The sequence below is a fragment of the Periplaneta americana genome, chromosome 15 (assembly GCF_040183065.1).
Source record: "Periplaneta americana isolate PAMFEO1 chromosome 15, P.americana_PAMFEO1_priV1, whole genome shotgun sequence".
NCBI classification, from domain to species: Eukaryota; Metazoa; Arthropoda; class Insecta; order Blattodea; family Blattidae; genus Periplaneta; species Periplaneta americana.
This window is the reverse complement of record NC_091131.1, coordinates 116960945-116977679: the sequence shown is the minus strand read 5'-3', so window position 1 is coordinate 116977679 and position 16735 is coordinate 116960945. Positions and strand designations below refer to the sequence as shown.

Here is a 16735-nt window from a genome sequence, read left to right as displayed (position 1 = left end):
ACTTGTGTTCAGGTTTCTGCCCAGCGAGTCATATTTTGAAGATTGGTTAATTACTAACTCCGCACACTCAACTGGCACTCATATTCATATAAATTTCCAGATTCTAGACACCTAGGGAACTTTTCTTCTTCAATGAAAATTCCCTGAGAGCCAAACCCAGGACCTCCAGATCTGAAAGCCATCATGCTGACCACCAAACCACGGAGACAGTCATGCTAACAATGCATCACAAGTTTATTAGTTATTTCAGTTTCTTTAACACAAGATGCAGGCTTCAGGATTAGGTGCACTAACATTAATAAGATGAACTGGAAGTAGAAACGTTAGTAAATGTAGATCCACCTTGGAAAGAATGAACTTGTTTACAATAATATTTGAGGCTACTTGTGCTTCCACTATAACTGAACGATTTTCCGCATTTCTTACAAAACATTCTTTTTTCTGTCCATCACGTTTTCACAAGCAACTGTTTAATTTGTTGTTGTCTAGTGCCTTGCATTTGGCAATGAAGCCATTAGCAGTTTAATTTAAATCCGAAACTTTCATCAAGTTTTCCATGCAATCATGAGCCCTATTTGTAACTAAAGTTCACAAATATATAACACTGAATATACTGATCTCTGAATAATCATCAGTCAGGCACTATTGCTGAAAGTGAACTGATAATCTAGAGACACTGACAACTAATGGACAAAGTTAGGTGCATGTGGATGTAATAGAAGTATTCAATTCCAAGAAATACCATTATTCGGATAATTAACCCTCTCCCAATTGCAAAATTCCAGCTATCTTCTGGTAGTTATTTTGACAAAGGACAACATGTCCGCAAATAAAGTACAATATATAGTACGTTCTTTTCATAATTCGTGAAAGTTGTTGTTGTTTTCTAATGCCAGGCATTTGACAATGAAGTCATTTGACCTCTTGCACTCCAATATTTTTCAAAGATATTATCATGACCAGCCACTGAAGCACAGATTTTGAGATGTTCCGAATCCATTTCTTGGTTTGAGTTGCACAATGGACAGTTAGGGGACTGATATATTCCAATTCTATGCAGGTGTTTGGCCAAACAATCATGGCCTGTTGCCAATCTAAATGCAGCTACAGACGATTTTCGTGGTAAATCGGAAATTAACTGTGGATTTTGATGCAGAGAGTTCCATTTTTTCCCTTGGGATTGTGTTATTAAATTTTGTTTGTTGAAGTCTAAGTATGTCGATTTAATAAATCTTTTCACAAAGTAATACGTAGATTTAGTAACAGGTCTATAAGTAGCAGTGCTGCCCTTCTTTGCTAAAGCATCCGCATTCTCATTTCCCAGGATTCCACAATGGGATGGTATCCATTGGAATACAATTCTTTTATTGAGTGATATTAATTGAGAGAGCATTTTAGTTATTTCTGCTGTTTGAGATGAAGGTGTGGGTTTAGAGACGATTGATAGAATAGCTGCTTTGGAGTCTGACAATATAACTGCATTCCTAAATTTATTGATGTGGCATAGAAGATTCCTGAGACTTTCCCTTATTGCAATGATTTCACCATCAAAACTTGTTGTTCCATATCCAAGAGATCTATAAAGTGAGAAGAGACAGCACATAACACCTGCACCGGTACCTTGTTCTCTGGAGATCAAGGATCCGTCGGTGTATAAATGAAGCCAGTTTTGTGGAGGGTACCTACTATTAATTGTCTCTAAAGACAATTGTTTCAGTATTTCAGTGTTTACTTCTGATTTCAGTATTTCTTCTGTTAAATTTAGATTATATTCTATATTTAATAGAGTTAAAGGGTTTGGTTTAATTTGTAAGTTTTCTTTTAAATTCGGGATATTGATTTTCTGTTTTAATTCTTGAACAATGGATATGAAACTTTTTTGAGTTTTCAATCTACAGAGAGGACTGTATGAATGCCAATTGTTTCCTGGTAATCTGATAAGTTTTTCATATTGAATCAGTGCTTTTTCTTCTATTGTCATTTTGATGCTGTTAATGTTAGTGAGGAATCTCATAGAATCTATTGGAGTTGTTTTGATTCCACCAGTAATGAGTCTGAGAGCTTGGTTTTGAACATATTCTATGTCGTTTATGAAAGGTGAAGTAATCAAAATTTCTCCGCAGTATGTCAGCACCGGCTGTATAAACATTTTGTATGTAGTGTTCAAAGTATTCCTAGAGCATCCCCATTTCTTTCCTGCTAGTCTTTTTAGAAGGGAGAATCTTTCACGAGCTTTTTCAGAAATGTATTTCAAATGGTTGCTCCATGTCAACTTACTATCGAAAATAACTCCAAGATATTTGGATTCATAAGTCCTAGGAAGGTGTTGGCCATTGTATTGGATATTGAATTCTCTTTCTTTTTTACCAAGTGAAAATATTTGGTAGTTACTTTTGCTTAAATTGAGTGTCATCAAATTTGATGTATTCCATTCATGTAGTTGATTTAGAGCTTTAAGAGCAGAATTTTGTCTCTATGTCTGTAAGATCCGGAAGTCCACAAAACTATATCATCTGCAAATAGTGCTGTTTTCATGTTTGATTCTTCTAATAGGGAGGGTAAGTCATTTATATAAATATTGAATAAAGTTGTGCTGAGGACAGCGCCCTGAGGTAGACCTCGATATGTTTGTAACTAGAAAGTGAATTATTGAATTTAGTGGCAATGAATCGTTGACTAAGGAATTCTGATATCTATCTGAACATATTGCTGGAGATACCTAATTTCTAGAGTTTTAGTAATAATTTATTTCTCCAAACAGAGTCATATGCTAACTGAAAGTCAATAAATATTGCCAAGGTATCTTCTTTCTTGTTAAAACTGTCTTTTATTTCTTGGCAGAGGCGTATGACTTGTTCATTGGTAGAGTGTAGTTGTCGAAAGCCGGCTTGTCGTGGTGATAAAAGATTTTGGGATTCTAAATACCAAGTTAATCTGTTGGAGATCATGGACTCCATGGTTTTTGCTATCATGCTTAATAGTGCTATTGGTCGATAACTATTAACATCAAGAGCAGGTTTCCCTTTTTTGTGAATTGGTACAATGATTGCTTTTTTCCAAGCTGCAGGAATTGAGGTGTTCCATGATAAATTGAAAATGGATAAAAGTACAGACTTGGCTTTTTCCCCCACATGTTTCAAAAATTCGGAATGAATGTTGTCGGGGCCAGGAGATTTCTTGGTTTTTAAATTTTGTATAGCTAGAGTTAATTCTTTGGAAGTAAAATTTTGATGAAATATTTCAGGTTTTGTACTAGTAATATTGTTTTTATTATTTTTATGTAATTCTCTTTTGATAAATTTGTCAGTTTTTTTGGTATTGGGATGTAATCTGTGAGAGTTTGAGTAGTGTTTATTAAATGCGTTTGCTATATCTCTACTATCTGTTAGTGTTTTGTTATTATGAATAATAGGTTGGCTAGTATTTTCTTGTGTATTGGAAATATAACAAAACAACATGGAACTTTAAGAAAGCGAATTGGAAACTATTTACAACAGAACTCGACGAACACCTCAAGGTCAACACACCGCTAATGGAAAATACAAACTCAGATAGATTGAACAAATATTTCTGTGAATCCCTTCTTAAAATTGCAAAAAAGCACATTCCACGAGGCAAACCAAAAAAAAAATTCATGAAAGTAAATAGTCGCCCAAGTCGCGTTTTCAAAGAAAAAGCTATTAACAAGGGAGGTATGTGTAGTTGAACTTACAGTATTATTGCTTTCTAAAGCAAGAAGAGGAGAACATCAATTTACACTAATATCTTGTCAATCATTCTCCTGAAAAGGTACATTTTACTGTCACAGCAACGTTTCTCCACAAATAATAACTCTTAAGCACTCAGTATTTATACTGAAATTAAAAGTAAAACTAGATGAACATACAACAGTTGAAATTGTAAATTAATTTTATTTTCTACAATTAAATATTGTCAAAGAGCGTGAAAACTCACTTTCGTGGACTGTCACAACCCTCAAACAAATTAATACAGAAAGTTGTAAATTAAAACAGGAACTAAATTGTAAACCAAAACTGCATTATTTGAGATGTGCACACATCAAGGCAAGCCTAAAAACGTGAAGTAAGTACGTAGGTGATATGAAAACGAGTTTTACAACAGACAAAATACTTATCGCAAGAATTTCTGTCACGTCCGTGGACAAAAACAGCTAGAATGCAAACGAGTGACAATTCCATGCCTTGGTTATTACCGACCAACCATATTATATTGGAAGCATATTGCTTTAGTTATTGTTTAATATATTGGCGAGATAATTCGTTACTATACTATTTTCGCTGTAAGAAAAATCCTAGTGTAAACATAAGCATGTGGCTGTCATACCCGTGATTGGCTCCCAGTCGAAACAATCACATGACGCAAGAAAATATAGTTCGTATTTGGAAACCATAATCTTGTATTATTTGAAAATAAAAAATTGAATTCTAGTTGTTAAATATGATGAAACATATAACTTCACTCATATGTAAAACGCTATGTAAAAGAAAAGTTATTCTGATATTTTGTTATGTACTATGAACGCGGATGAATACCAACAGTAATACCGAGGTAGTCTGTTCTTGTGACAAGCTGGCGTCACGTAAGCACATGGTACTGAAGTAGCCTATGGCTTCTGCATCCTCGGTGTGTGCGATTAATAAACATAAGAGTGGAAAACTACTCAAAAGCGGAGAAAAACAAATAGTCTTAAATGTATATAAGTTAAGTGAGTTTTAATTACAGTAATTATAAAGTAAAGTTTCCTAAGCAAACGAATACATAGTAGTGAGGTTAGGCCAACTTGATGAGTAATGGGAAATGTTTAACATGAAACAGAATGTACAACAGTAGGCGGGAACATGTACTGAGAATCTATGGCGCCAAACAGCAGCCAATGAAGCCTCACTTCAGTCACGTGCTATTGTTTACATTAGGATTTTTCTTACAGCGAAAAGATTATAGATTTGATTTTGCTAAGATCATCCTGTAACGACTGTGGACATGAGAGTTTTCTAAATATTAAGTAAACAGTTAATTGATCTCCCTTAGCCCCAAATATTTTCCAAAGCATCTTATTCTCAAATACCTTTAATCTCTATTCCTCTCTCAAAGTGAGAATCCAAGTTTCACAACCATAAAGAACTTACTTAAGGTTTTTAAGGAACCCGGAGATTCATTGCCGTCCTCACATAAGCCCGCCATCGGTCTCTATTCTGTGCAAGATTAATCCAGTCTCTACCAACATATCCCACCTCCCTCAAATCCATTTTCATATCCTCCCATCTATGTCTCGGCTTCACCAAAGGTATTTTTCCTTCCGACCTCCCAACTAACACTCTAATATGCATTTCTGGATTTGCTCATACATGCTACATGTCCTGCCCATCTCAAACATCTGGATTTAATGCTCCTAATTATGTCAGGTGAAGAATACAATGCGTGCAGTTCTGTATTCTGTAACTTTCTCCATTCTCCTGTAACTTCATCCCTCTTAGCCCCAAATTTTTTTCTAAGAACCTTATTCTCAAACACCCTTAATCTCTGTTCCTCTCTCAAAGTGAGTCCAAGTTTCACAACCATACAGAACAACGGGTAATATAACTGTTTTATAAAATCTAACTTTCAGATTTTTTGACAGCAGACTAGAAGACAAAAGCTTCCCAACCGAATAATAACAGGCATTTCCCATATTTATTCTGTGTTTAATTTCTTCCCGAGTGTCATTTATATTTGTTACTGTTGCTCCAAGATATTTGAATTTTTCTGTTCAGCATTACTATTATTAAAACCGTGGTGGGAATATAATGGTGTAGCAGACGGTTGACTCAAACTCGTTTTCTACTGCGCATGTCGTCACTTGGGAAGCAGCAGCGGTGCGCTAATTCGCGCCGCAGTCCTCGAGGAACAAAACAAACAGCTGTTGTGTGTACGTGCACGGTGTTAATTCTTTGTTTATATATATATGTATATATAATATTGAATGTTATTCTTGTATCAGTAATGCTATTAATGTGACACATGCTATTAGTATGCCTGGATGTACAGTATCTGGTTGTTTGAGTTACAATCGAAAAACAAAAGGAACTGACGTAAAATATATAGGTTTCCGAAGAATGAAGACTTGGCAAGACAATGGTTGCATGCTTGTAGAAGGGAGGATGAAGTCAATTTACAGCACGATGAGTTTTCTCGCATGCTACTAAATTTTATTTGCTTCGCAACTCATTTGCAAAATATATTTTCATGTTAAACTTATTGTTTGACTTATTCCATAGATTGCTTTGAGGGAAAAGAAAGGGAGTAAAAATCTTAAGACTTAATGTTGTTTCAGCTCGAATATGTTCACTTCATTTTGAGGAGTCAAGTTTCGAAGTACCTTTAAAGAAGAAACTCCTAAATTATGAACCAAAAAACAGTCGTAATCTGAAAGTAGACGCTGTACCCACAAAAGCTCTGGCGCAGTCTTGCTTGAAACGAAAATCAACAGATAATCTGAGATTGGACAGATGTGAAAAACGGAGAAGGAGAAAAGAAATTCATGACATCATTGCCAATAGTTCATGTACTGTTCATGCCACTTCCAAAACCAATTCAGACGAACATGTATCAGAGGATAGTGCATTAGACCTAAATAACGAAACGTGAGTAATTACAGCATTATAATAACTATTAACAGGTATGTTCCTGTGTATCATATTATTAAAATTTTTCACATATGAGTCGCTCCGCAGAAGGGAATAATTTTCTCATAGTTCTTCAAAACTTTCTAAGCTAAAAGGACTTAATTACATGCCTCATAAAATGTTAAAGCTGTGGTATCTTTTAACAACTTCCAGACAGAAAAGGCTTCAGTAAATGGTAGGATTCAATTGTCCCGAATGTCAATAGAGGAGCAAAAAAGACGTCAATCAATGGGCATAAAATAATTATTTTCTCGCTTAACCCTAGCATTATCACGGTTGGGAAAAAATTGCCCACCCTTTTTATTTTCTAAATTTTTTTTGAATTAATGAAATCTGACAGCTTTCACCTTTACTCTATTTGTCTCTAATATGATAAAGTATACACACATGTGTTCTGTTTTAGATTTCAAATATAGCAGATTAATAATTTGAAGTATTTGTTAGTGGACAGATTTTACCCACCCTTGGCATTTCATATGACCTACACTTTTAAACATTTTCAAGTTTGAATTCTGTGATTTTTGTCCATTGTTGTAACTGTTTGTAATGCCGTTAAAGTCGTTTACTGTTTCAATTCTCCACTTTACCATTTACTTGCAGTGTAGAAACTTGAGTTGGTAAATTTGTTCTTTCTTTATTGGTGTTTATTCAAATCTAGTTGTATTCAGGGATACAGAACATAGACATGAGTTATTTTGTGGATAATAGCAGCCTTAATGTTTTGGGTGAAAGTGATATTATAGTGCTATTGGAAATTGATTTACCGGTGAAGTTGAAGAAAGAAAGTGGTAGTGAGGAAGATAATACAGAAGTGGTTGGTGAGGGTGAATCAAGGTCTATTTCAAGTCCTAGCTGCTAACAAGAAAGCCGTTCACATTACGAAAATTAATGTCAGATGTGGAAATTGTGGACTTAATTTGTGTAAAAAATATTCAGATATTAAAATTGTGTGGAGGAGCATTTTACTAAAAGAAATATGCAGAATCACTGGAATGAAAAACTGATGTGTGTTTTTTTTTAAGTAATGTAAAAATGTTGACGATGAAACTTTATTGAACGTATTTGAGGAGCTCGGAATCAAAACGCGTTAAGTCCACATTTTATCGAAAATGCGTTTTTTCCTAATTTGCCTTCTTCATCATGCTACACTTGACATTTGTAGCAATTCACATTTTTAGCCTCTTTAAAGCCAGCCTGAAATCGGAGGTCTGATTCAGAACGCATTCTGTCCATCACCCTGGATGAATCAAACCGAGTTAAGCCCATGAACTTAAGATATCTTCTAACGAAAGTAGTACACCAGAATGAACGTAATTAATTCGACACCTGCCTTTAACAAATGTTCATTATTGACTCTTTTCTAACGTTTGCTTGTTGCTACCTTTAAGTTCATGCTGTAAGATTTAAAAAGACGGGTTTATTGCCTGGAATCTCTATTTAAATCTCCACGCACAGACAGTGAATTGGTGGTGTGCGGTAAGTGGCATTTAAAGGCAGGTGGATTTTTTAGTAGGTTATTTTACGACGCTTTATCAACAGCTTAGGTTATTTAGTATCTGAATGAGATGAAGGTGATAATGCCAGTGAAATGAGTCCGGAGTCCAGCACCGAAAATTACCCAGCAGGCAGGTGGAGGTCGTTTGCAATAAACATGGGTCTTTTACTACAAATTGTGATATTATACTCATAATTTGGTAACAATTTGAACAGTATATTAAGCTTCGAAAGACTCCAGTAAAAAACATTGTTTGCACTCCCACGTTGTTTCGCTTCTTTCTTGTGAGATTTACAAACTTTGTAGGTTCTCGCTGGCTTCTTTTTCTGTGGGTGGTAGGTATATGACGGGAGGGGGATAAGCCCAACAGTTTGCTTGTAATATTGTCGTCGTAACTCCAGCATCCCCTCCCCTATCACTAACACTACAGTCAGGCAAGGTTAACCCTCTATGAAATGCCTACTTCCAGGTCTAGTCGAAGATTTGTATAGATCCTTTCCTTCCTGGGTTTGCTTCCCTTCACGGTCTTACATGCAATTACGTAGACATTGAAAAGCTGAAAAGTACCATGAACATTATATTGAAGAAATATTTCTGTAGTTTCTTTTACGTATTTTCCCATAATGGAGAAGGGATATAAGACTTCATTCTGACGCTGACCTGACAGTCAACCCACAACATAAAGTTTTTGTACTCTATTACGCCCTTCAGTTTCACCACTGTTTATTCCCCTTCATGGTTACCTTTTTTTCCTTTATGTTGACCATGTGAATGTTGTGCTTCGTAGATAGACCTTTTCTGTCATGTCACTTTACTGCCAATAACTCTTACAAGACCTCGATTCTGACTCCCTTTCTTAAACTTTGTTCATTCCACTTGGAATGCAGGACAGAACTTCAATGCACTTTTATTCAAACAGTTAGAATTCTGGAAAACCTTTCGCATATATTTAGAGGAAAATAACTCCTCTTCTTCACGAAATATCGTTTTACAACATACAACAACCCTCTAAATAGACAGCTTGAAAAAACTGCATTTGACAGCTTGAATGAAAACTGTCAATAAAAGTCGCAGGGTCACAAAGACATCATGTCTAGACGGCTATGCTTTGGGAGCGCATCACGTTCCTGACAAGACGTTAGTAGGGAAGGGATTAGTTAATACAGATTCTTGGTATTCATAATCAATTAACCTACTCCACTTCCAAAACCTTACGGAGCTGAGCTGAGCTAAGCTAAGTTAGCAAGCTGTGAGAGAGTCTGCAATGCTTCCCGCGTGACGTCATCATGTAGTAGGAGAACGGGCGAGACTGCGCACTGCTTCACCATTATATTCCCACCACGATTAAAACTAATTATTTAGTGTTGCTATTATTATAACTAATTATTTAGTATAACTATGGCTAAAAACATAAAATTTATAGAAATTAATGGGTATCTCGTGAAAACATTTACAGGAAGGAATTATAAAATAATAATGTAAAATAAATTATATAATATACTTAATTCTTTTTTTTTTAATTTGTCATTGATTCAGGTTTTTTTAATAAAAGGATTGAATAACTTTGAACAAAACTTGAACTCTGTTTTAAGCCAGAAGTTGTAAAACGTCAAGTCCAATTAATGGATTTTTGTATGGTTCTTTCTTACATAAATTTATCTCTTATTTGTAGAGTAAAGCATTTAGAGACTGATAAAAGAAGGGAATGTAAAAAGTTGAGCTTGAGAAGGATTATTGTAATATACATAGTCTAGTCACACAAAATGGGCCATTCCGCAGTATGTACTTTTTTAGGAAAGGGACACTCAAAAGGGTCATTATACGGTAAATAATAGCTCTAAATCACGTTGTATAATGTAAGTACTGCTACTAATAATACATCGAAAGTCTCAAAGTATAATTTAATTAGTTTCTGAAAATCAATTAAAATAGGTGTGTCAGGAAAGGGACCACAGAAATTTTTATTAAAAAAAAAAAAATTGAAGAACTGTAAATTTTAATTTACAGCAACTGTAGCAGAGAATTATATAATACAAAATCAAATGGTTATCACACGCATGTAGGCTACGAATAATTGGAGAAAGATTAGTGTATTGCATTCATGTAGAAAAAAATTATAAATGCTTAACACTTCAGGTGCACTGTTAGGGAAGGGACAATTTAGGGCACAGGAAACACAAAATGATTCTCTCTCTCTCTCTCTCTCTCTCTCAGTAATTGCTGCTGTTCAGCTTAAATTAAATATTTTACACATAATGTTTATAACAATGAAATATTTTTTCAATCTATGACTGGTAATGCATCAACAAAGTGATAATATCCTGAAGTCAGATACAGACTTTACAATGTAATTTATATTTAGAACACTTCGATCCTTGTCTCTTAATCCTGTCATATTAAATAAATAATAAAAATAAATAATAATCCTCACATGTAGCAAGACAAAAGATTAATTTTGTTTCATCTCGCATTCTGAAGAAGTTTGATTGATAAAAGCTGACATCGATTTCTTCATCAGTCACAGATTCTGAGTTTGTCACAAAGGTTTTCTACACCACACTCTTTACACCTTCTGTCATAGCATGCCTCAGGATTGCAACACAAGGTAGCTTCTAGAATAAAATTAGTGTTATCTAAACAAGATTCTGACTTTATTATTTTTTTAATCCATTCAAGAAGTCAATATCTTCATGATATCAACATAAGCGAACTTCAAGGTCTAGTGTAGTAGTTACAAATTACTAGATACAGACTGTGAAATTTTGTCTTTCCAATTTTCACATCTCCAGATTCATGTTTGGATAGGACATTAACTTCTTTGATATTGTAACTCAAACGTCTTTTTTGGAAGGATTTTCTTCTCTTTATTATATTTTTTCTCACTACATCTTTCTCATCTGGAAGTATTTGACTTTATCACCTCTGGGTAGAAATCTTCTACCTTCTTTATTGGATTTTCACTTAAAAAATCTTTGTGACTCGAACCTGATAATTTGTGTTTTTTTTAGGGCAGACTGAGAAATTAGTTCACTCTGTTTCTTTGGCGATAGATCATACAACAGTGAATTCAAAATTTTCATTTTTCCCTGGTGATCTTGGTAAAACTGATTTTACCCTACGAACTTTATGTCCTAGTGCCTGAGGGAATAACACTTCATAGCAAAACCTTCAGTTGACCGTCTCTTTTGTGTCCTTTGCTTTCGCTTTTCCTCTTTCTTTTTTTCTTTGGCTTTCAAGCTACACGTTTCTGACGTTTATGTTCCTTTTCTTTTGTTTTATAATTAGCATTCCTTTCTTCATCTTCCTTCAGCTTGTTACTCCATTTTCCTCACCTTTCTGCAGGTGTTTTAGGCTCCATACTGGTGAATCTGAAATAAATATAACTTATTCATTCTAAAATGATTTTGAAATTAAGTTAAAGAGCAAAAATATTTTCACAGATTGATTTATAGTGAGATTAGGAATATATTTTCAAATGACTGCCAATTACTAAAAAATTACCAAGTCTTAACTGAACTCTATACTGGATATTGAAATTATCGTACTCTACCACCACAATAATTATTACCTATTTTTTCAATAAAATATATTTCCATATAATATACAGTATACTGTATTTAATTATATATATATATATATATATATATATTACTTGGTTATTTAACAACGCTGTATCAACTAAGAGGTTATTTAGGACTGATGAGATTGCTGATAGTGAGATGGAATTTGGCGAGATGAGGCTGAGAATTCGCCATAGATTACATAACATTTGCATTATGGTTGTGGAAAACCTCGGAATAAAACCAACCAGGAATCGAACCTGCACCTGGTGCAACTCCGAATCGGTAGGCAAGCACCTTAGCCAATTGAGCTACATCAGTGGCATATATATAAAGATGGAATATTCTAGACTCTAGAGCATGTGGCCATAGCTATGATAAATCACACGTGTTTCACTATTATAACCTCTTCTTAACAAATTGTCCCTTATCTAACACTTGTCCCTTCCTTAACAATTGTCTCTTCCCTAACAATTCTCTCTTCCCTAATGATTGACTTTATAAAGTTTAAGAAATAATTATTTTTCTAATAGATGCACTTACCTCAAATTATTTTCACATTCGGGTCGCTATCAATGGAAAGCAACAGGGGTGCCAGCCTCAACCTCTTACAATGATCTTGTGACATAGCACAAGTTGAAATTTCTGTTTGTTATGGAAGTGTCATTTTTAGTTGGCAAGTATGTAAAATCAATAGGCTTAATTATCATTATGCAACAAAAATTACTTGGACACAAGCACAATTACCCTGAATGAATTGTGCCAACATCAAGCATTAATGATTTCAATGCTTATAGTAGCAATGACACAGTAAAATCCATATCCCTTCCCTAACACCGAAAAAAAAAAACATACAGATCTATAAAAAAAAATAATAACAAAAGAGAATAACTCTGTTAACATAAAAAGGATAGATCTGGAAACTGCAATTCATATATACTTCAATTCATTTTTTATTTTAGCATGTAATTAGTGATCATTTACTGTGGAATGGCCCAAATATGTAAAGTTAATTTAATGCTAAAATACCAAAATTTGATCTAGGGGAATAATGTAGTTTAATAAAGTTAGTAAGGACGAAGGCAAAAACACAAAAAATCACTTTTATCATAATTGTAAATTTCAGAACATTTTAGTTTCAAAAGGCACCTTTTCTGGAGAATGACCCAGATACAAAGTATGAAAGATAAAATCTACGATTATATACATAAATGGACAAAACATCTTTTTTTTGAATGGATGACAGCAGATTGCCCAAGTAAGTTCTGCATTAAGGTACAGTCACACGTCGCTACTTTTGCAGCGCTACTTTTATACTGCAGCTGCAAAAGTTGCGTGTTGTGTTCACACGTAAGCCAAAAGTAGTGCGCTGCATGCTACTTTTCGTGCTGCGCAACCCGAGTGCTGCAAACGTTGCAACTGGAGGTTGCAAGTCTGTTCACATGCAAGGCGCTACTTTTGCAGCTGCAGTCTTGCTGCAGGTTTCCATCTCCGTATTGACTTCTCAATATACATTTTGTGGTTATGTTCGCATTATTAAGAAACTCATGCAAAAGCTTCCTTATCTATTATTTGCTTTTCTGTCGTATCTAGTATTCAGAAATTGACATTATTTTTACTATAAAGCTTTTAAAAACGCCTAGGCTTATATACTTAAATGATAACCAATAGTATATTCACGTAATCAATGTTGGCAACCCTCCTGTTTGGAATTACGCTACGGGAAATTTAAAAAATGAATTATATCGTCACCAATTATGCTCAGACTGTGTTGTGTATTTAATAACTGTTACAAATAATTTATTTTCATCGCATTTAACATTAAAATATATCCAAGCAATAAAAGTATCATTGGCACATTTGGGTGGTAACACTGGTTGCAACCGCAGCAAAAGTTTCAACAAAACCGATATCAAAAATGCTGCGGCTGCAACCCTGAGAATCCTGTTCACATGTCGCTACTTTTAAGTTGCACGTAGCATGAAAAAGTAGCGAGCAGCAGGTTCAGCAGCCGCTACTTCTCGGGTTGCACCATTGTTCATACGTCACAGTACAAGAGCTGCGCAGTTTTTTGTACTGCAACGCTGCAAAAGTAGCAACGTGTGATCGTACCTTTATAGTCCTAGAGGAAAACGTGAGGTGCAAAGACTCTAGAAGAGATGGACACCCAATGAGACATTTCCAGAACAGGCTAACATACCTAATCCATGATATTTATGATTATGATGATGATGATGATGATGGTGACGATGATAACATTCAAAAAAGAGTTTTTTTGCACAACTTGAACTTTTCTATTTAGCCTATATTATAAGAATTCCTATTGTCGTTTATTGATACTGCTGAAGTTTGTATGTACAGTAGTGGCAAAAAAAAACCGGACTGACCCTTGTAGCTGATTTCAGAGCTTGTTTACTCCAGAGCACGATAGACTGGTAACTAAGACTTTCGTGGTTTGAATCCTACCTGGGAAGGAAACTTTTTTTGTTCCTTATTCAAATTTATTCCCAATACTTTCGACTGCTGGTAAAATTCATGTTCTGGGAATAATAAGTTAATTAAGTAGTAAAATATCGCCGCAATCGAAAAGTATTGGGAATAAATTTGAACAAGGAACAAAAAAAAGTTTCCTTCCCAGGCAGGATTCAAACCACGAAAGTATTAGTTACCGGTCTATCTTGCACTGAAGTGAACAAGGCTGTGAAATCAGCTACAAGGATTAGTCTGTTTTTTTTTGCCACTACTGTACCTACTAGTACTCTCAGAATATCAATTTCATGACTAAATGATGATAAAGTAAAAATAAGAATAAAATGAACTGAGAAAATTCCATATACTACCAAATACAGTGAGGAAAAATGAGAATAAAAAATATAATTAAATAGAATAAAAACAATGTGACAATAGGTAGGCTCAAACTGTTAACCATTTACAAAGTCAGTCCAGCAGGTTATCCACTATGCTACAATATTTCATACAATACCTTCATACTTTAGGCTTACAAGGGCTACAAGAAAATTAGAACCATTCGACAGGATGTTTTTCCATATATGTAGATTGATCTCATGAAAGTTCAACAAAATCAGTGTTCGGAACATGCTGAACTCCCCTTGTTAATTCCATAATTATTCATTAATGATCCATCTTGATGTAATATAAGATGACAAAATTTAAAATAAAAAACCAATCTGATATTTAGGACACAAAAATTGCAAGATTGAAACTGAAACTGTGCTGATTATTAAATTATGATGATGGCTGTGAATGGTGGTATTGGTGATCATAGTTATGGTGGTGTGGGGGTGACAGTAGTGGTGGAGTAAGCAAAAAAGGAAGACAGGAAAGATTAGAAGGAGACAATGACGACAATGATACTATGTCATAATTATGACTATTATGAAGTAGGATGTTGTTACATTGTAGATAATGAACTAAATACCTGTAATGAGATGCAGTTTTCTTTGTTCCTTTGTTTCTGCTCCAGATATTGCTGTACACGTCTGTAGGCACTACTGTCTGCTAAACAAAGCCTGTTCCAAGCCTTGGATACTACCGCTATTGCTGTCAAGTCCACAGGCTCTAAATAACTAAGTATGGCTTTAATAATAACTGTGTGATCAGTCTGAACTCCAAGCAAACTGAAAAAATCAACTTTTTCTCTTCCAATTTGACATGGACGTTTCTGACTAGCACGAGGTCTCAACTGAGGAGTGTACGCTTCAACATTTTTATATATTACCGATTGTTTCATTAATATATTTCTTTTAAACATCTTATATTTATCACTAACTGTTATCTCTACCTGAGACTGAAAAGACGATATACTGTCTTGGCTGCCAATACCACTGTCTTGGCTACTTATTTCACTACTGTGATCTAATGAAGAGTCAGAACTTTCACTAAGTTTTGAAACAGCTTTCAAGTCGTTTGGTGGTGGTTTTTCACATTTTCCTGACAGTTTTTCAAATGTTATTGCACTTTCAGTTCTCCACAGTGAGTCAGTTTCTTGTTCATCAACTTCCATTTCATCATATGTTATGAAATGACCTCTATCTCTGGTCTGAAATGGTGAAATTATGCTAGGAGACGAATCTTCCGCACCTATATTTGAAACAGAGGAACCAGGTACTTGTAAGACTTCGATTCTTCCATTTAGAACCTTCCTTTTGGAACATGATGAAAGATGTATCACTACAGCATCAAGATTAGGAGTTGATGAAATAGGAGTCCTATATTTGCATTCACATTCTTGTAACAGAGTGTTTCTTCTCCTCTGCTCAGACCCCAGACTTCCAATTGAATTTGGAGTGTTCATGACACAACCGCTATCATCTGTTTCCATCGTCTCCCCTGATAGGTGCATACTGCGTGCAGGTGTAATCCAAGCCATCTGCAAACAAATTTCCAGATATTAAACATTGTAAACACAAGGCAAGAAATAATACAGAAGTGCCCAAAACAATGTATATACACTTTCATAGATGTTATTAGGCCTATATAAACTCTTTTCAAAGTTGAACTGAATTACAGCGAGAATACACGTGTAGTGTGATATTCCATCAAAACATGGTGCTAGTTATATAAATGCCAAAGCCAATAATGTTACTGGTATGAGAAACAGAATGGCGGCAAAACTGTCATTCGAGCCATGCAAACTCATTTTGGAGCAGTATTTCCCATTTTAGAATGGTTGCAAAGTATGACAATAGCATCGTGAATTTGTAACAGAACCTCCAACACGTGTGATATAATTGAATGCATATATGATAGATTCAAAGCTCATGGTAGCATGTGTGATGTGCACAAGCACCTCGAACAGCAAGCCATGCCTTTTTGGCCATGGTTTTAGAAGAGTTCACACACTCACAACAGAAGTCTGCAAAACAATGTGCACATGAGACAGGAGCTGGCAGATCAAGTGTACAACACTCTTAAGAATAAAAAATCCCAAGGTTAATATATGCTATGAATGAAGACGAGCCTGATTGAAGAATGCA

At 34.9% G+C, this 16735-nt stretch overlaps 1 protein-coding gene across 1 annotated transcript in view; it reads right to left on the bottom strand.

The window, feature by feature from the left end:
* The window catches only part of LOC138715283 (F-box only protein 5-like), a 49771-nt gene that overhangs the window by 22658 nt on the left and 10378 nt on the right, over positions 1-16735 (bottom strand). The window contains exon 2 of the mRNA XM_069848036.1: positions 15178-16128. Within this exon, the coding sequence (XP_069704137.1) occupies positions 15178-16128 (951 nt within the window). The remainder of the gene's footprint in view (positions 1-15177; positions 16129-16735) is intronic.